General features: G+C 31.7%; 2 protein-coding genes and 1 long non-coding RNA gene across 3 annotated transcripts; 1 reads left to right on the forward strand and 2 right to left on the reverse strand.

Moving 5' to 3' along the window:
* Nucleotides 1–1,933: 1,933 nt before the first annotated feature.
* HCA2 (Dof-type zinc finger DNA-binding family protein) lies at nucleotides 1,934–4,017 on the reverse strand. Its single transcript, XM_028062037.2, has 2 exons — nucleotides 3,762–4,017; nucleotides 1,934–3,344 (listed from the first exon to the last, which is right to left on the reverse strand). The coding sequence occupies exons 1-2, from the start codon at nucleotides 3,813–3,815 to the stop codon at nucleotides 2,460–2,462; spliced, it is 939 nt and encodes a 312-aa protein (XP_027917838.1). The 5' UTR covers nucleotides 3,816–4,017; the 3' UTR covers nucleotides 1,934–2,459.
* An 8,519-nt stretch (nucleotides 4,018–12,536) lies between these two features.
* LOC114179004 (putative inactive poly [ADP-ribose] polymerase SRO5) lies at nucleotides 12,537–16,171 on the forward strand. The gene is made up of 5 exons (XM_028065186.2): nucleotides 12,537–13,314; nucleotides 13,447–13,685; nucleotides 13,786–13,919; nucleotides 14,651–14,746; nucleotides 15,680–16,171. Exons 1-5 carry the CDS (start codon nucleotides 12,884–12,886, stop codon nucleotides 15,758–15,760), a joined length of 981 nt encoding a protein of 326 aa, XP_027920987.1. The 5' UTR covers nucleotides 12,537–12,883; the 3' UTR covers nucleotides 15,761–16,171.
* Nucleotides 16,172–17,813: 1,642 nt separating this feature from the next.
* LOC114175655 (uncharacterized) lies at nucleotides 17,814–19,170 on the reverse strand. The gene is made up of 3 exons (XR_003602873.2): nucleotides 19,032–19,170; nucleotides 18,860–18,929; nucleotides 17,814–18,049 (listed from the first exon to the last, which is right to left on the reverse strand). It is a non-coding gene; the product is annotated as an uncharacterized LOC114175655 (long non-coding RNA).
* Between the last annotated feature and the right edge of the window lie 3,113 nt (nucleotides 19,171–22,283).

The raw sequence follows: 22,283 nt of genomic DNA on the forward strand, positions 1-22,283 counted from the left end.
TATATATATATATATATATATATTGTGCTAAAATTCAAATTTGTTGAGAAAATTTATTTCACCCCACTTGCTATTAATTAAAAACAGATTTTTTTATTTTAAAAACAAATCTCTTTTTTTTTTTATCGGCAAAGAATTAAATTAAATTAATAATAGAGCACTTGAGGGGTGCTCTAACCCATTTACAAAAAGATGAGAGAAAGATGCACTGCATCTCCAAAACTATGCTTCTACAATAATCTGGCAGAACAATTAAACTGGACTTTCAATGCTAGAGCTATGCCTTCCCAACGTCAAGCTGGATAGGAATCATAAGATTAGCCACCCATATCGCACCTTCCCCGACCAGTCTACAAGATTACACAGAAAGTGAATACAAAACCAGGTATGCATGGTTCATTGCGCTCCTGAGACTATGTTCTCTTGGTTGTTACAGAGTAACCAAAGAAGTGTGCAAAATCACTGATGAAGAGCTCATTGCTTTAGACATGTGAATCCTTTTCATGCTTACCTGACAACTTAAACACAGAAAGCATCATATCATAGAGATTTTAAACAAACAATAGGAGCGAAGTACCAGTCACTATATGAAAACTTTACCGAATGAATTTTATGTTTCAACCAAGCCCAAGTGTTAACTTGAGCAAGACTAAAAATCTCTTCAGTGTCAACTTTCTTTTGCTTAAAGATCACCTCATTCATATGTCTCCAAATTTCCCCAACTATAGCCAGCCACATTCCTTTCCACATTGTGTTTTGCCTAGTGTTCAAGCTACTCATATGAAAGTGTTGAAAGTGTATCCTAGCTTGGTTGTGATGCATTGAGCTCACCCCTATCCAGCTATCACACATTTTCCACACCTTTTGAGACATTGCATAAGAGAAAAATAGGTGTGATGCACTCTATTCACAATCTAGGCAAAACTCACACAAAGAGTGTTGTAATTGGACTCCCTTCACCGATAAAATTGAATATTAACATAACATTCATTTTATTTTGTCACCGAACAAGTTGAGTGGCTATCTCTTGTTTACCTAGGGAAAAGGCGTAATTTGTTAACTTTGTGATGTAGTTGCCAATTTAGCGACTTTCATTTTCGACCGCTATTCGATCATTGATCGAACTTAAGTAACTAATAATTCAATCAATTGTGGATTCGGTCGTTAATTTGCGATTAAAATCAATCGGTGACTATTTTTGCCATTGTTTGCGATGCTAAATTAAGTAAGTTGCTTATTTATGGTAGTGATGAATTTGTTGCTAGATTAAAATTATAAGACTTTTGAATATATATATATATATATATATATATATATATATATATATATATATATATATATATATATATATATATATATATATATATATATATATATATATATATTATAACAGTTATGTTTTTAATATAATTATAATAAACTATAAGAAAATTTGTAAATAATAATCAAATTATCAATTTTAAAGACAAAAAATATTTGATCGTTTTAGCAACTAATTTAGATAATAATTTATAAACTAAAAATTATTATCTTTAAAATAGTCACTGTTATGAATAAAATCTTAATGATCAATAATACTCTAATTTAGTGATTAATTATAATTGGACTCTAATTATAAAAAAATATTCTGTAGTCAAAATTTTGATAGTTAATAATCAATTTAGGGTCTAAATTAGTCACTAATATTTTATTCACATAATGATTATTTTAAAAACCAATAATTTTTATTTTATAAATTAGTATCTAAATTAATTAGTATAGAGACTAGTTATTTTTTGTGTCTAAAGGTGATTGTTATTTAAATATTTTGATGTAATACACTATAACATTTGTTTTAAATAAACTAATAAATAGGTTGAAATTAATATAGTGATACTTTTTATGTTTAATTAATACAGTGAGCTAATTAAAATTTCTTAAAAATTAAAACAAATTCATCAAACATGAATGCCATTCAATCTCCGGACAACTGATGTTCCGCCCAAGAAAATTTGAGGTTCGATGGAGAATGTTACTCAAATTTCCAACGTTACAAGGTGTGAGCACAAGAGTAGTTAATGGCACATATTGGAAGCCTACAAACATAGGAATAAATATAATATAGCACTACTGCACATTTTCTTCGACATGAAAAGGACTACCATATCATCCTCGATGTTACAACAAATCCTAAAGCTATCAGAGAACTTCTGCGCACACAATGACAATCTAAAGGTATTAATGCACCAAGGCCCTGTTCACACTCTTTTTGTTAAGTCAATAACAATCAAAGACCAACTTGGCAGAAAGAAACACTACCATAGATACATATAAACAACCCTCCCAGTACTTGATATAATCAATTATATAGGATATGAACCAGATTAATTAGCCCATTAAACATATTTCCCAAGACTGGAGAGAGGTTATCACCACCTTTGATCATATATCTCTGCATGATCCATGATTAATCATTAGCTCTACACCAAAGGGTTTGTTGTGGAAGATCCATAGCCGCTCCATGATCCTGAACCATTAAGATATCCCAATGACACTTTTTCAGCCTCAGAACAACCCTGATCTTGCCATTCAAGGGACAACAGCTTAGGGTTTGGCTTCAAATCAACCGAACCATTAAGGATGTTATAACCTCCATCATAGGGCAACATAAGTCTCTGGCAAGAGTCCATTATATAACTTCCAACATTGCTAATGCCTCCATCAAGGGACATGCCTCCAAATGCTGCACTAGAAAGACCTTGATAATTCAATGGCAATCCATTGTAGCCACTCACATCACCAAGCCCAACACCACCACCCACACTCATATTCATACCGTCCAACCCACTTTCCATGAAATCAATATGCCCAGGGTTCTCTAGCATTCCCATGCTATACTTACTCTCCATGAAACTAGGGTTTCCCAGTACCCCAGCATTAGTCCCAAGTATATTATTGAGGTGGGAAAACTGCACATCCAAGAAGGAATGTTGAAGATCTTTGTGATTATGAATATAAGAGGGTCCTGCAGGTTGTGTTTGGTTTTCGTTAATAGCTGGTTGGTGGTCGTTGTGTTTCTTAGTTGAAACTTTCTTGTTCTTTCTGCAACCTCCTCCAACAGGAATGTTCCTGAGAGTGCCTCCTTTGGTCCAGTACCTTCTACACGTCTTGCAGAAATACCTGGGCTGAGAGAGACTGTAGTTGTTGTAGTAGCAGAACTTGGTGTGTGTTGATTCACACCTAGGGCACTTGAGGGCTTGCTCTTGTGAGGGTCTTAGCCTTCTCTCTGTCATCGGTCTCGAGCATGGAAGCATGTCGGCAGATGGTGAAGAAGAATCCACCCCGCACTCCTCGTGAATTGTGCCCTGACATTTTATATAAAGAAACAATTATTAACGAATAGGAAAATGTGCTGCGTACTGTCAATTTTGTCTTATTTTGGATTGGGACCTTCTCTTTATTCTTCTGCTAATTCTCACTCTTCTGTCTTTTCTTTCCCTTGTCCGTTTCCCACTCCCCCTTCACCAAAACATTCTAATTTAAACAGATAATTGCATAGTGCAACTTGACACTATACATGCTGCTACTAGCTTCTTCATTAACATTTTACAATTCTAAATATAAATCTTGATCACCTAAAAGCCTAAAACTCTCTCGTCAAACCGTTGTATTTCGCTACTGTGGTGTGAACTATGAAGACTTAAGAGTAAATAACCATTACTACTAGAGTTGGAATGCCCAAGTATAATTAATGACTACAACACACACACACACATGCATACCTGCAGCCATTGATCTGATGAGTTCATGCAGACGTGGAGAGAGGAAAAACCCATTTACAAGAAAAATCCAGTAGCGGGGAGAAATGGGAGCTTGTGTTCTGATGAACAAGTTTGTTACTATCTTAGTGCCCTATGATGAGCATGGAACAGCGAAAGAATGGTGTTTGGTAAGTGGAAGTGTAGGTGAAGAAGAAGTGTGATTGTGTTGTGCGACAATGTGAGTGTTAGTTGGGAAGAAAAAGGTGAGAGCAATGAGTTGCGGTGAGATATAGTACTTTATATAGAGAGAGAGTGTATGATAAGTCCCCGTCGGTGACAAAAAATAGTGGACCCTCATAACATGTGGCCCCGGTGCTTAGGTCAGCTTGACCAGATAAATATTGAGTGTGACCGTCACAGTTAGTGGTTGGTATGGAATGAGATAGGCATTAAGCAAAGTGTAGCCGTTGGTGGTGGATTAGATTAGAGTAGATTGGAGAAGTAACTGTGATGGGTAGAGAAGACAGACACAAACATAGTTGGCACTACAGAGATGTCTGAATGAAGTGACAGAAGCTAGGTGAGAATATTTGGGTCCTCGAAAAAGAACACATACCGAAAGAGCACTCTACTTGTGGACCCCAAAAGTACTGGACCCTCTCTCCCTCCTCCCACAAGCAAGGGATATATTCCCACATTCTCCCTCATTATTTTTCTTCTCTTTTTCCCTTCATTCCATGCTCTAAATTATAGTCATGATTTTTGATTGAATCTAGTTAATTTGTATTAACTTTCAAAACAAATGAAAGCAATTATCTTCTTAGATAGCACGCATATTTTTAGTACTGATTAATCAATATCACAGCATTCTACAAGCCTGTTTGTGATTTGAAGTCACTACTTTATCTGTTATGTAATACAATGTTGAAATAATGAAAACAATGTTATTTTAGTTTTGAGCATGAATGTAATGTCATTCAACTGATAAGGATATTATTGGACCAGGGAAGTTTTGGGGAATAAACTGAGAAACTTGTATGTGAAGGGTGACAGGTGAAAGAAGGAGGAGAAAGGTATAGTACTGTGGGAGTTTATGATATCCACTTATGGCATTGGTGTGAGTGAGGAACACAACCCAACATAATGTACAGGAACCAAACCCCAAGTACACACTCTGTGTCAGGTGAATAAAGTGAGAGTGAGTCCACGTTACCCTCCTACACCTCGTCTCTTCTTGCTTTGTCGATGCATGAGTGAGTGAGTATTTGTGTTTGTTTGTTTGTTTGTTGTGGATGAATATATTATGTCTTTCAATCATCTAGATAGTACAAAGATAGATGAATGGATTACTACTATTTTAATAATCATCAGCATGATATCATTGCTCCTTGATCACTGTGTATTCTAGGTCTTGTTTCTTTATTTGCTTTTGTCTTCTGAATGTCCAAAAACTTTCTAGTTTTCAGGTTAAACAGTAGTTAATTTTTGACCTACTTTTAACATATTATTTCAATTACTCTTTAATTATTTGTTTTAATTTTTTTAATAATATAATATAATGATCTAAGAATAATTGAAATCATACATTAAAAATAAATCAAAATATCATTATTTTTTTATGTCTCCAAATTTATACGCATAATGGTTAGTTAAAGCAATAATGGGTTGAGTTTCTCATAGACTAAAATTTGGTTGGAGTTTAAATCATGACTTTTATACTAGGGAGAAAATGAGTTGGAAGGGAGGTACTCACTTTTAAGTGATTTTGGATCCCTCAAAGAAATTTAAATTCGCGTTTTGAACGGTTTTAGTTTATATATATATATATATATATATATATATATATATATATATATATATATATATATATATATATATATATATATATATAATTATAAGCAAATAAACAAAATAATGTTCTAATACAATCAAATAGATAACCTTTTTATAGTAAAAAAAAATTATCTTATTTACTTATATTTATATCATTAAAATCATCAAATAGTTGTATATTAAATCGTGGTTGTGAAAATATTATTACTCAGAAAAGAACTTAGTGCCCACAAAAACACGAGGAGGTGATATTCTTCTTTCCCCTAACATATCTACTTACTAATAATTTCATCAAGTGAGCTTAATTTCTCTTTTTTACCATTAAAATTTACCAACGTATTAGATTGAGCGTTTAAAAATTTATCAGTTTGATTTATACGAGTAATTGAACTAACATATGATTAAAATTTTGAATAGGATAAGTATAAAAAGGTTGACTAGGGATCCAAAATTACCAATCATATACGCATGCAAGTCTTGAATTTTAATGTAAAAATGAAAAAAAAATGTTTTATTTGTTTGGAAAACAAAAAATTAAGAAAGGGGCATTAGAGTACGTATCCCTTATTCTATTATCTTAAAAATTGTAAAGAAAAAGATATAGTAGCCCTTGATTAAAATACAATTTTTTGTCTTAGTTTTAAGTTTTAATAAATTTAACCCATAATAAAGTTTACTCATAATACCATTACCCAACACCCAATATATATATAGTAATATCATATTCTCGCCAACAGTTAAAGCAGTTAAAGAGACAAAATTTGTATAAGTATTCTCTGGACTTATCAGAAAGAAAAAGTGTTTTTGTTTTCCTCTTTTGTAATGGAAAATATTTCAGTCGATCATGACATGTCCCCAGGTAAAGGTGGGAAAGGTCCCTGTACGTACATGATTTAATCAGAAATTAAAAAAAAAAAAAACGTTTTAGAATGCAATGAGTTTTAGAATGACATGTCCCCAGGTAATGTTTATAGCTATATATATTTGTATTTTAATTTTGTGTCACTTAAAAAAGTAATCTAATTATAGAGTTAGATATGTTTTATTCTTAAAATTCGATTATTAAATTCAAAATTTTATCATGTGATATCAATATGTTTTTATAAGACTTGTGTTTTAATTAAAAATTATAACTAAGTATTAGAGATACTTTGGCTTTCTACCAGATGCACACATGATTAAGGATGTGTTTGGTTCAATGTTAGAGAATTGACTCCAGTTGAATAAATTTTCCAATACAAAAATAAGAATTAGTTGTTTCTCATTCATCTTGATTTTTTACCTTTTAATTGATTTTAGAAATCAAATACATACCGATTCTATTTTTAAAAATCAATTCAAATCAATCACACAGAACCAAACACACACTAATCCTACTTTTCAAATATGGGAAAACTTTAAAAACTGCCAAGAGCCTTCAATCTCAAGCTACCTATATCTTTATGATGCAATTATATTTTGCTTTATTTCTTCTTATTCTTCTTTTTTACTTTCCTTCTTTTACTGAAAAAAGATGACATTTCTGAAAGGCCAACTCGATCCCTCCTCAATTTAAAAGCTGAAGTTCTTCTAAAAAATATTTAAAGCTCAAATTTTTTAGGGTTGTTTTTTTCTTCCAAAATTCTGTATTCTTTTTTTCCTATTTGATACTCCTCTTTATCTTATAATATTTGATTCTTTTCTGTTAACAATAGGGTATACATAGTAATTACTAAAGCATGTAAAACATATACCTCCTTTTCAATCATAGTCTAAATTTCGAAACAATGTTCAGTGAGGCAGTGTTTGTATTATGATTTGCTCTATCATAGCCTTGTTTACAGTAATTCGCTGGTAATGATTTCTTTTGTCTTCTTTTAACAGACATAGACCAATGATATGTGAACAAACCCCATCCCCATAATTTTCTCACTGATAATGATACAAGTACTTTGATTTTTTTTTTTCAAACACTTAAAACTTTACGAGAAGTTTGTAGGAATAACAAGTGTGAAGTTTGATTCTGTACATCATTATGACGACGATGATTAAGCTTGGAATAGGCTAATAAGCTATGTGTGGTCCGCAGCAAGATTTTGGTCAAAAATTGGAACACTGATCCCTCGTAATGGGTGCAGTCAATTTGGAATTGTGTGGGTCAAATTAATCCAAAGGGTTAGCCCCCACCACCATCAACCTTCTTTTCAATGCATCCAAAGTTTTCCTTCAGAATCGAAGAGCTATAGCACATGCAAATGCAAACAAAACCCAATCGGAAAAGCCCTAGCACCCAATTATTTGAAACATTATTTTGAGTTTGAACTAGTCTTAAAAATGTGAAATTGAAATTATGCAGATAAAGATCTGGGTTAGTAGATTTGATGAATGTAGGTTATTTTTTGTGATATGATGTGCGCATGCGCGACAGTGGGAAGTGCGAAGGGAGATCTGCGGCGCAGTGGAATGAGTAAAGAAAAGAAAAGATAATGTAGTGTGAGATAAAATAGTGAGTTGTTTTAGGTAGATGGAGGAATCTATGGGACTGAGAGGATCTTTAACCAGCAGAGGACTATATTTTATTTTCTGAGTCATTTTGGTTTCGTTTTGTCCCCTCTTTCATGTGTTTGTAGGTAGCCATAGAGGTACCTCACCCAACCATGGATAATGATTACTGTTTTGTATCTGTTATTTTGCTGACATATTTAAGCTTTAAGGACCCACCTTTTTACAAGGTTCATTCACACACACTATTTTTGCATCAAATAGTTTCCCGCGTTTCTCATCGTCTTCGGATGTCAGGTGCAATGCAACCCAAAATGGATAAACGGAAGGAAAGTAAAAGAAAGGAAATAAAAAATTAACATGGAACTCTTTAGTAATGATGGGCAAAAACAAAAAGAAAAAACCTTTTTTTTTTTTTATGAAGAAATGTTTAATTGTTAGGTTTGTCAGAGAATTGAACCTATAATTTCTTTTTATCTCTTTTTATTTTTTTTTTCACCAAACAAATCTTGTAATTTTTGTAAGGGTTAAATGGAAGAGTTAAAACCAACAATTTCTTCTGATTGTTCCGAATCTAAAAATGAGATTTCTAGTGAGACAAGACAATTGTTGAGAGGGAAATTGTTGCAGGTGACATAATTGTCTCGTGACATAGGTCCAAGTAGACTGAGTCATAATCAAATTATGGACTTGAACGGTTACACTCTTAAATAAAAAGAGTTGTGTGATGACTTGACTATAACTTTTGATTTAGTGGTAATGCTCCATCCTATCAACTTGTATAGAATCAAATGAAAAATGTGTAAAAAAATTACATTTCATGTGGTAAAAATAATAATTACTCCTTAAACGGATTTTTTTTAGTTTTTTCTTTTCATTTTCATCGCTTTCTTCATAGAGACTATAACTTTTGGTCTACTGGTAAGAGCTCGATCCTACCAAATTGTATGGAAAATAAAATGGAAAATGTGTAAAAATATTCCATTTCATGTGGTAAAAATAATTAGGTTAAATTAATCTTTTGGTCCTTGTATATGTCAAGTAGTGTCAATTTGGCCCTCAAGCTTTTTTCTGTCTCAATTTGGTCTATGATTCAATTTGGTCCTTACTGTTAATTTGATCAAACGGTGTTAAAGTCAACGTCACGTGTCAATTTTTGGTTTTTTTGAATTTTTTTATTTTTTTAAAACTTTTTTAAATTTTTACACGTGTCACCTCACAGTTGTACCACGTGTCAAAATGATTCAATTTGGTCCCTATATTTGTTTTTAGTTTCAATTTAGTTATAGTCCTTGTAAAAATGAAGCAATATTGTTCCTCTTTAAATTGAGACTCAATTTACTTTTTGTATAAATCTTATGATGATATTCTTGCTAAAATTAATGTTTTTATTAAATATTTATAGAAATATTTTTAAATTAAATTTTAAATTCTATACAAAACTTTAAACTTTGGTTTTGTTTTGAACTTGAAATTTAGTTCTTAAACTTATGTATGACAAATTATTTGATTTCTAATCTTCACTAAGCTTGTATGATATGATACACTTGATGCTTTTATATATGATGACAAAATGGTTGATTATTGAAATTAGGTTTGGGGTTTAACTTTGTTTAATAATAAAACTAAAAACAAAAAAGTTTGTTTAAAAATAATTCTACAAATATTAAATAAAAATGTCAATTTTAGTAAGAAGATCATCATAAGATATACAAAAAGTAAATTGAGTCTCAATTTAAGGAAGATAATATTACTTCATTTTTATAAAAAATTGGAACTAAATTGAAACTGAAAATAAATATAGGAACCAAATTGAATCATTTTGACACGTGACCCAAATGTGAAATGACGCAAGTAAAAAATTAAAAAAAAAAATAGGAATTGACATGTGACGTTGACTTTGATACCGTTTGGTCAAAATTGATGGCAATAAACAAATTAAATCACTTTTAAAAAAAAACAAGTACCGAATTGAGACAAAGAAAGACTGAAGGACCAATTTGACACTACTAAACAAATACAATAATCAAAAGAGTAATTTAACCAAATAATTATTACCCCTCACACGGATTTTTCTTAGTTTTTCTTTTCGTTTTCATCGCTTTATTCACATAGGAACAACCTTTGTACATGTATACTTAATTTCACTATGTAATGCATTCTCTCAAACAAAGGAAGGACAACATGAGGAATATTTTCATTTTGCTCACGATCGGTTTATTCGTGTTAAGTGGAACCAAACAATGGTGTGTGTTTTATTAAGAGGAAGCTATAGGAAACAAAATGCATTTTCAGAAATAAAACTTTTTTTTTTCACTTTCTTTCATCAATTTAAATTTATTTTTCATATTAAATTTAGTGTTCAAAATATATTGGTTGTGTTGCATTACTGGAAAAAATATAAATATTACAACATAATTAAAAAAAAAAGAATAATATTATCCATGAAAATGAACATACGTGTTAAGTCAAACTCAACTATTGAAACTTGAACATAATATGTAAAAGAATTTATAACTCAATTTTGACTCATTTATTTAATTGATTCTGATTAAAATCTTAAACTTCTTAATTCATTTATAACTTAGTTAATTTTTGGTTTCATAAAAAAAATCATGAAATTATTTTTAACTTTATAAGTATAGGAACAAAAATATTATAAAGATATTTTTTTAATAAACATATTATATATATATATATATATATTAGTTAAAATTTAGAATTCAATATAAAAGCTCTACTTGGTGTGGGCTATTTTTATTATTGGTCCAAGCGAAGCAAGAGTGAGAAAACAACGGTGGCGTGCAAGTAAAATGGGTTGATCTATTTTTGGTCAAAGTTGTTATGAGTACTCAACAAAAACAACGACCTTCTAGTTTTGGGTCCGTATTAAAACATAATTGGGCCAACTACATCAAACCCAAGTTCACACTCAAACTGCTTTACATGTTTCAATAGAAATTCCTTAAACAAGTAATGGAACTAAAACGAAGTTTATCGAATACAAAACACGATCACATAACTTAGTTCCTTTCAAATCCCAATAATTCAACATAAGAATAGGGTAATGGAGATGAAAATTTTGATATCTAGATACGTTTTTGTTTTCAAAGCTTACGTGTTGAATCTTTAATAGAGAAGTAGAATTCAACGAAATAAACGTTAAGTTGTTGAAATTCAGCTTCAGCTTCAGCTTCACCCTACTCATGTACATTTCTTAATGATCAACCTTCACGTGATGAATACTCTACCTTCACTTTGGATCATAATATGACAACCCATAAACTTTTTCTTCCTCACTTTCTTTAGTGCTAATCCCTTTATGCTTAGGAAAAAATAAAAATAAAAATAGGTGAATAAGATGCCATTATAAATTTTAGATAGAAAAGGCATATATACTCTTCGATCACATTAAGCAATTTACCAAATACGATGTTTAGAAAACGAAAGTCTAGAAAGGAGCAAACAATGGAGTTCCTTTTTCTAACACATTAGAATAGATTCCTTATTCAGTTATTTAGTATAAATGTCACAAACCTTGCACTATAAGTTATACACCCTCTACCTAATTAAATTCAATAGGCAAAGTCTCTTTTTTTTTTCTTTTCAAAAAACATAATTTATTGTAAAGAAGAGAGAGGAAGTACAATAATAGTGGCTGAAATAAAGATATTCTCATAAAAAATAAAATAAAAGGAAAAAAGGATCAATAACCCAGATAAGTTCATTAATACTGTTTTTTGCTTGTGCCAAAGCTGTGCAATGATACAAGTCAAATTCCAAGGAGATTATGATTTTTTCAATAGATAGATTTTAATATTGATTTTTCCTCCTTAACCAGACTTTTAAATACGTCAACCAAAACGATCCAAAATTTTTCCGGCCCAATACCCTTTTCATGACCACTCAACACAATACATCAAAGTTGAAAAAAAAAATTAAGACAAGAAAGACAATGATTGGGTTGAATAGTAGCTATACTTAAATTAAAGTTTGGTATTTTGTGGTTGCCTTAGAAATAGGGTCTTTTTCAGTATTCTGAGGTGGGATCAAGGAATGCATTTTTATTAAACCGTAGATAATTTCCTAAACCATCTAAACTAAGCATTCTCTCCATCCAATCACTCTTAAGAAAATAAACCTCAGCAACTATCTAGTTTACACATTATGAAAGCGATAGCGAATTAAAATAAAATAAATTGAAAACATTGAAGAAAACTATAAAAATAAGAAGTATTGGCAACGTTTTGATTGAAAAAGAAAAAATCTATCAAAATTCATATTTTTTTTTAGTAAACTTGAAGGGATAATTAAGAAAACATAAAAAATGTTAATGATGCATAATCGCTCTAAAAGGGGAAAGCGGTGACACGCGGCATCATCAGCATGGAAATAAAATAATAGGTTTGACAAATTATATAATGAATTAAGAAATAATAAAAAATATAAATAGATGCAAAGTTTGACCAGTGCCTTAACGCCCAAGGATGCACGTATAGGTAAAGAAAGCGAAATAAAAATCAAAGAGGGGTTACATGATGAATGCGAAGGTCGGTTCTTAAAAAATTTGATGTGGTATTAGCCATGTTCTTCCACCGCCTTCGCCCTAACCTCTCTTTTCTTCCTCTGCCGGTTACCGTTACCCTCACAAAATCTCAAACACACAACACTCGTGTTCCTCTTTTCTTCAACCCCAAGTTTTCTGTATCTATAAACATGATCTACAGATTCTGCCACCAACTCTTTTAATTTCCCCAAATTCTTCCATTCTTTTATCGCACTTCTTCCCCTCTTCCCAATTTCAATTCCCCCTCTCTTCTCTCTGCATTATGGACCGACCAATTCACCATTCATCGGACACGCGTACTTATGTTTCGGATGAAGAATCAGTGGTTTCTGATTGCGAGAGCGGGGTTTCCGGTGACGAGGGGACGTTTTCGGGAGCCTTTGTGCCGGCGGCGGAAGACGGCCGTCACGTCCGGACTAGATTCGTCCGGAGCTTGGCCCTTAACGGGTTGAGGCCCGAGGTGTTGACGATTGCCAAGAACGCGCATTCCTCCGTCTTGGCGCGTGCGCGTGCTCAGTGCTTTCAGATTTCTGCTCGTGCGGTGGCGGAATTGCACGGCGGTCATGCTAACGTGAGGTTCGCTTGGTATGGTGCGTCCGGTAAGGAAGAGATAGCTGATATCGCCCAACATGGTTTCGGCCACGCGCACTGTAACGGCCTGCGTCTCTCTCCGCTGGATTGCCCACTCCAAAGGCACGCGTCATTTCACTGTTTCATTAATATTTTTTTTTTCCATTTAATTTCATTGTTGTGTGTTCCAATATTGGTTTGTGAATTTGAAAGTTTTCTGAATTTTGCTATGTTTTTGGCATGTGCGGAATGCAGTGTGAAGAGATCCGGTGTAGACAGTGACGGCGTGAGGTACTTGTTGCTGTGTAGCGTTATCTTGGGGAAGACGGAGGTGGTACCACATGGCTCGAATCAACGCCGTTCGAGTTCTGAAGAGTACGATTCTGGGGTGGACGATCTTTTGGCTCCCAAGGAGTATGTTATTTGGTGTAACCGGATCAACACTCATGTTTTGCCCGAATATGTTTTGAGTTTCACGCTTCCTTCCTTGAAAGGTTTGGTGTTTGGGAGTTCTTATGGTGGTGCTTGCCTTTGTCAGTTTTGTGACTGATTCCTGATGTTGTTCTGAGACTCTGCGTGTGCTTGATTTTGTAGGGAATGTGAATATTGGGGAACCTTTAAGGCCCTCTTCGCCATGGATGCCATTCCCAGCTTTGGTTTCGGTGCTTTCGAGGATTTTGCCTGCGGATCAAGTTGCCATCATTGTCAAGATACGCAAAGATTATACAGTAAGTGCTTTTAGAGTTTGAGACCGTGGCTAGTTTTTTCTCCTGAAATGGTTATAAATTGAGCATATTAGCCAACGGCACACTGTAGCAGCTGTATAGCAGGATAGTTGAGTGAAGTGGCCATCGATCGTTTTAGGATTCTAATAACATAGCACTTTTCAATACAAACCACAACTGTTGCAATCACCACCAAAACTAGTGGCTTTTGGCGCGCCATAGCAATGCTATCTTGATGTAGGCTTAAAAATCCATTACCCTTTAAAGATATTTTTCTGGGTTTATTTAGGTAAAATATTCTTTAAAAAAAAAAACATATGTGCCTCTGTTTGACATCTAGACCTTCACACATTATAGGACTATTTTTATCCTAGTTTCGAACTTTCTTCTTCCTACTCCTTTCACTTCACGCCAAATTTTCGTTTTTCTATTAATTTCACCTGTCATCTTACCTTTTTTTACTTCATTGCTATGTTATTCTGAGAGATTGATGGTGACTGTGTTTTGCATGAACTGTGACTTACTAATTATCATGAATTTCCTTAATTTTGATTTTTTTTGTGTGATCTGTTACGGAGTTTATAATTATGTGTAAAGTATTTTAGTTGGTATTATAATGTTTAAAATGGCATTCATCCCGCGTACTGCTATCTTGCTATAATCCAGAGTTAGCCATTGCACTCTAATTTGTGTAATCGATACATATATTAAGTGAGCCTTTTTCTGCTTTGCAGGAATTGAAAATTTCTCGACATGAGATGATACAGAGAGTGAGAAATATAGCAGGTGACAAATTGCTAGTTTCCATCATCAGATCTTTCAGAGCCAAGGTACATCTGTCCTGTCCTCTTTGTGATATGTTCTTCCCAAGTTTAAAGAATGTTTGTGGTGGCAGATTTGTTTGTCTAGGAGGTTAAAAACATTGAACATAATGATCTTGTTGCGAATGAAATTAATAATACTCATTGTGCTAATTACACCAAGACGACATCTTGCATTATGTTTTCTAAACGCTTTGAAATTGTAAAGTATTGACTTGGTTCATACTAATTATCTTTGAACTATTATAAACCAACTGTAAGTAAGTTGTAGAAAGAGATCATTATGAATGACTGTAATTTTCTTCAATTAAGGTGTCAAAAGGCTGGACAGACAAAGTTCTGTAGAAAATGGAAATGATAATGGTCCTCATCGGCATTACTTTCTCCTAGTCCTTCGTTAATGTGCATATTTTTGCTGGTTCTCTCCTCACTGAATTGTTGGGGGTCGGTCAATGAGGATATGAATGTAATTCCTACTTGTGTATTATTATGGAAACCCTGGAAGTGAATTTAGCTCAAAGTGAATAGCGGTAGTGCTGGAATTAGTTTAACAACATTGTTAAATGATGAGTTGTTTGAATGTATGATTAAATTTATTCGAAGGCAGTCACTTTCCAGTGGCATTGAATGAGATTTTATACTTAAAACACCCTCCTTTGGAAAGAAAGATAAAGTTGATTCAAAAATTCGTCCCGTTGATTCCGTTGTCTTCTTTGTAATTATGTGTATGAAATATTGTCTGTATTGTTATTATTAAGAGCAAGAGCAAGCCTGTTTTTCAGGCTAATGAAGTGCGAAAGTAAGATATCATTTACAGTGATAAAATCTAACTTGGCTTCGAAACTGCGTATGCCTTTTTACAGTATGAACTAGATAGTTTTCGTGTCTTATCTTATTTTGGTAATGAATATTCTAACCTACCTTGCTGAATTTGTTTTTCAGAAAACACCTGCAAGCTCTAAAGCAAACAAGGGGAAACAAGGGCCAGGGGAAAGAAGAGCAAGGGGACAGCCAGTAGCATGAACGCAATGATTGTTCATATGAATTCTATTAGCTATTACACGAAGTGAATAGAATACTTGAAGAAACACAATGCTCGTAATACTAACCAAACTTACATTGAGGGGGCGAGTGAAACCACAGAGTAAGAAGTAGAGCATCACTTTTTTAGAGTTTTTAATTTGCTTCTAGGATGATATACTCATATTCTGGGATATAGGTGATTCTTTTTCTTCTAGCTAGTTACAGTTACTGGTTGAAATAAATATACCTTTACCATGGTGGCTGCAATTTGCCGACTTCAAATGCTCCTTTATCTATGCTCATTGGCTACGGACACGGGACTTCTTTGAAGTAGTTTGATAAACTCTGGAAAATCAACTCAAGAGATTGTTCAGTTTGGGTTTAATGCGTACATCCAAATTGTTTCTCGCATCTGTTTCCATGGTTTAGAATTTTTTGACCTTGTATACTTGAATTAGCCAACTCAAATTCAAAAGTCTTTGACTGCATGCACAAAATGAAAGTCTTTAATTGTTAATGGAGTGGAAGGACGGATCTTTCCATGCTCGGATAAAAAATTGAACTTATGAAATATAATTGGTTTAGTATGGTAAGTCAGCTCATTTTGTCCTGTTTAACCGTCAAAAAGTTATTATATTCATAAATGTAGTTTTTCTTCTCAGTGGCAAATTGCTTGAAAATTTATGGAGTTTTTGGTACTTGATAGAGGATTGAGAAAGGAATTAAAAGGGGTGTACTGATGTTTAAAAGACTGCAGAAAGCCATTCTTAAAAAGTCAAAATGTGTGGCTTAGTTACTTGGCGAAGAAGGAAAAAATAATAATAAAGATTGTAATGTAAAGTCGTTAGCAAACGGTAATGGATTTTTGCTTGGTTTGACCAAATTTTAGAAAGCATCAAAATCAAAGTTGGGAACAGAAATCTGAATCGAAGAATAACGTAGAACTGTCTCATTTTTTGTTTTTATTTGCCTGACTAAATAGTGGTTTCAATTTTGGATGTTTTTTCAATAAATTGATTGAAGGAGGCACGACAGCTTTTCGGCCAAACGCACACGGCTGAAGAATTTTATTGGCACCTTTTTTATAAAAGTATTCTTTCTGACAAATAATTTCAGAATGTATATTTAGAAATTTGTAACTTAATTTCATAATTTGGCTCGAGAATGTTGTAGAAATAAAATTTTAGGATTTGTAAGATTAATTGTATGTTAAATATTAGTTTATATAACAGTTAACGTAATTTTTTGAAGTATTATTAAGTTTCATAAATATCTTTTTGTTGAATAGTTTCATTACTTTTATGATTTGATAAATAAAATAAGAAAGCAAAGTACCAACCAAATAAAATGAGTGATGTAAAAGTACAAAGTAGTTCACCTTAGCTCACATAAAAACAAAACTAAAATGTATCATATGTTAAATTCGTTAGAATTGTTATAATAAAAATTTAGTAACAATTATTAATTAATAATCAGTGAGTAAGTAAAAGTGTGATAATAAATATTATTATATTTTTCAAATTTAATAATTAATTAAATTATTTTAAAAATATATATAAATATATTATAAATTTTTTAATAATAAATGTATGACAGAATTAGAGATATCTTTACCTGATATATCTTATATAGCTTGGTAGTTGAATGAGAACATCACATATTGAAAGAAGAGTATTCAGGAATGCTCCTTATGGGGTATTTCCAAAATGTATTTTGATCATGTAATTAAGAACACAATAATTATATATTTAATAAAGTGTATAACAAAAATAAACAATTAAATTTATTAAAATGGTAAAATACTTGTATAAAAGGCTAAATATTTTTCCTAAAACATGTTTTATATTATTAACGAAGAAGTAATTAAAAAATTGAATTAAGTTTCAAAATCTTCAAAAATTTGAGTATTTTTATTAACATTTTTTATTTTTTTGTTAACATATTAAGTTTTTAATTATATTTCTCTTGTTTATTTTTTTTTATGTCCCATTTAATAAATAACTTAATTAAATGAAACATCACGATGAATAATAAAAGGGCAAAGTTGCGGAGTGTCAAAGTTACTCCTTACAGTTATCCAAGAGTACTTAAAGGGGAATATTACAACACACCACGATGTCATTGACACGGTAGAGGAATAGTTTGACAGTATTCAAAATAAATGCTCAAAGAGTAAGACAATACGTGAGCTACAACCCTAAAAGATAACTAGGAAAGGCGGGATCCGACCCGAGTCGAGCTAACCAGCGGAATTTTCATCACCCTGATGACCACGAGGAGTTCTCACATCTGCTCACATCAATAAATTGATGATCATCGCAAAAGGGGTAAACCACACATAGAACATACAAACAAGCAAAAAAGGTAAGCTAGAGTAAAATTGTTTTTTTTTTTCTATCATGCAATTGAACATACAATTTAAAGGTCAAGCGTACATACATCCACAAAGCATATAATGACTGACAAACAATACACAACCAATTCATGCTTTAACAGAGTAACCCAATCATACAAAAGATCACCAACCAAAAACAGAGGGAAGAACAGTCACAGAGCAAATCCATGCACCAGTCTCACTCAAGCCATGGACCCTCGCTCATGCGAAAGAGGTCTTTCGCTCAAGCTACAGGCCATCGCTTAAGCAAGACTGCCAACAGAGAGCTCTGTAGGATTTCGCGAATTCTCGCTTGGGCGAGCTCTCCTCGCCTGAGCGAGACCACCCTTCACCCAAAGGTGAGGTTCCTCGCTTGGGCTACAACGGCAGCGACACGCATCTGGCTCCTACGAGTTCTCGCTTAGGCGAGCCCCTCTCGCCTGTGCAAGATAGTATCTCTCTCAAAACGAGAGCTCTCCGCCTGAGCGAGAGCGAGAGTAGGAACCTGGGCATGTTTCTGCTAGTCTCGCGTAGGCGAGACAGGCTCGCTTGGGCGAGAGTATCAGTTCTCGCTACTATTCTCCCTGCATCAACCATACATACAACCCAAACAACATAACAAGGTATTCCATACGTTCACACTGGCACATAAGCCATACAATCGTAAAACAGAAGCGAGATAAGTAGAAAATCGAAATAAACAAGTAAGCCCTAACTTCCCTTACCTGAAAAATGTTAGAAAAAGTAATAGTGCCCCAAGAAAGAGCGCTACAGCTCCAGGAATTGATTAAGGAACTGAAAAATGCATACAAGGACGAAGATAGGGTTATAAGGATAAACCTTGTACTGTATAAGCGCACACACGACAAAAAAGAAGAAAATGGATGTTCGACTTACTTGAAGGGGGCTTCTGATTGACCCGTAGAGGAAACTGGCTCAAACCCTAACAGTGCTGAAAAGAGAGAAGAGTGTGTGAGGAGAAAGGATTGTCTTGCGAAATGGGGGCAGGATGAGAGGTTTAGGTTAGGAAAAGGATTTTGGGCACCCTATGGACTGGCCTTAGGCCCAACAGTTAAGGCTAGGCCTTTAAACATAAGGAGCAGAAAAAAGTGGATCTTACATTTGGTATATTATTCTATCATTTTACTTATTTATTATCGCATGTTAAAAATGTGAGATTTTTTGATTAATATAAAAGAATGTGAGATTTTTTTATTAATATAAAAATGATATTGTAGTTAAGGTAAATAATGAGTGACTTTTCTGATTCTTATCGAAAACGTGTGGATAATAATGTCTTTATGCTCTTTGACTTTTATGTCATCACTTACATGATCAGGAGTTGTCGTCATCATCATTAATGAAAACGTGTTGGATAAATAAGTAAAATCTCATCAATGACGGCGATGAGAATGATTCCTTAATCATTATAGGTGATGCCATAAAAATCATGGAAGAATATAACTACCTTTTTATTATAGATAGGCATTTAGACAGTTTATCATTTATTTTTGTTTATTTATTTTCATTTAATTTGTGTATAACATTCTAGCACATTTATTTTATTTATTTTTATTTGCACCATTTTCTTTTATTATTTGATTTATATTTCTAAGAAACAACTTAAGTTACTTCTATCCTAATTAGTATTTTTGAATACTCTCAAGAAAATACTGAGTTACATTGGTAATGTAAAATAGAATTAATTCGATAGCATCAACGAGTGTATTATCAATATTATTTATGAAGATGAATGAATTTTGTTTTTAATGTAACTAAATATGTAACTTTTATCAAAATTTACATATATTTTTATTATAATAAAATAAATAATTAAAATATTTTTATTAAATAAAAATAAAATATTAATAATAAATAAATATTTTTATTAAATATTTTATTTTTCATTTTTTTAATATTTTTTTTCTATTTTTTCTTGTTTTCCAAATTCCGTCTAGTCAAAACAAGAGTAAAATATTGTAAAATGTGTATATAATAACTATGTTGCACACATAATTATAATATATAAATATGAATTCTCGGAGATCATAAGTATTTTTAGATCATTTATAATTAATTGTGATATTTTATGTATAGAAAAGTATTAAAAATAAGGGTTAAATATGTTTTTATTCTTCAATTTTTAGTGAAAATTAGAATCAGTCTCTTTTGGAAACCTTGAACCAATTTAGTTCATCAACTCTATTAATGCGTGAATTTATTTTTTTTAACCAGATTTTATTAAGTTTATCTGACGTTTCAAACACATTTCCACATTTCATTATAGTATTTTAGTTTATTTACACCGTTTGACACATATTCGTTTCAATATTAACTCAGAAACGTGTTAGAAAAGTGAAATAAACTTAAAAAAAATAATTGTTTTAAAGGACTAAATCTACATATTTTACAAACTGGATAACTAAATTAGTTCAAAGTTTGCACGAGGAACTAATTTCAATTTTTTCTAAGAGTTGAACAACCAAAATCATATTTAACCATAAAAAGAAAGTTATTTATAATAATAAAATATTAAACCTATTTTTTTTTCACTCTTTTACGTAGTTTAAAAAAATGTCATTATCTACTATAATTCTCCTTATTCCTTTTCAATTTCTATCCTATCTTCTAAATAAACAATTAATGTACATGACATGTGAGTTACTAATAAACTATTTTTTAAGTAGTGCATAACGTTCTGAGTTAACAATAAAACAAACTCTTAAATAAGTAATAAGTTATCTTAGTCCATAATAAAATAATCCCCGAATTAAATGTTATTAGTCATTTCAATGAATAACAAATCAGCTTTATTAAACACTTAACGTTATTTCAATCGGGAATAAAATAATCTCTCAACTACCATTTTCTGTGATTAATATATATTATCTTAACAATAAGTAGACAAACTGAGCAAGTACGAAGTACACTACACAAAATACAATTGGATTTTAAATAGTTTGTTGTGAAGATTAAGTGAAAAAGTGATGTAATATGAAGAAAAAAAAAGTGTGAATGAAAATTATCATATGAATTACTATTTCGTGTGTAATATATATATATATATATATATATATATATATATATATTACCTACAAAATATTTATATTTTTAAAGATGTACACGGAAGTAACTATAATATTATCATACTCTATATGTAAATTTTACAAAATTAAATTAATTAATTATATATATATATATATTAATAAATTTTATATTTAAATTTATTGTTTTCATTAAATACAATACTTTATGTTTTATTCAATTTTTCTCATAATCATTCTAGATCATTCTTCAACTTTCCGCACCCAATCAGATGAAGTTTAAATGTTTCTTAGAGTGGACTTTAACTTAATTTTTCTCAAGAAATAATTTATTTCAACATAAATCACCCCATGCAATAAACTAAAGAGGCCATAAAACATCAGCACTTAATAATTGATTAGTGTAGGGTGGCAGTAAGTACAGAAGATAGACCATTTTTTTTGCACTCCACAAACTAAGCTTTGGGACTAGGACCCCGCTACCCCAAGTCTAATTAATTCATTTTCAAGACAAATAGGAAAGAATTTAAAATAAAATAAGATGATAAAAATATTAAATTTAAATTGGTAAAAAAATAAAAAGGAATAGTATAATTTTATTTTATATATATATATATATAAATGAATGAAAAAAAAGAGCAAATTATAAAATAAATATTGTAACAGTAAATAAATTAATTTATTAAAAATATAAAAAATGACAGGTTTACTTCACTAGTTCGCAAAATAATTTAGGTAAAAAGGAGATAAAAAGAAGGAAAGTAAAAATAAATAATAGAATAATAAAACAGACAAAATACAAATGTAAAAGTTAAGATATAAAATTAAATTATTTGGAGTATTCAAAATCTACACAAAAAATAGTTATATATAAATTAGACAGTAATGTACTAAATTACACTATTATAATAATAAATAGGATATATGACTGTAAAAACAAATAATATATATATATATATATAAATAAAATTTGATGTTAGTAAATAATAGGAAAAGAAAATCGAAAATAGAGGAAAAAGAAAAGTGACATAAAATAAGCAAGAGTGAGCAACCGTTCCACTCCCCTGTCTATATATAGCATCTCAGAGCCTCTCTACACACTTTC

This window comes from Vigna unguiculata, chromosome 3 (genome assembly GCF_037176805.1).
Source record: "Vigna unguiculata cultivar grain cowpea cultivar isolate G323 ecotype 2 chromosome 3, ASM3717680v1, whole genome shotgun sequence".
Taxonomy (NCBI): domain Eukaryota; kingdom Viridiplantae; phylum Streptophyta; class Magnoliopsida; order Fabales; family Fabaceae; genus Vigna; species Vigna unguiculata.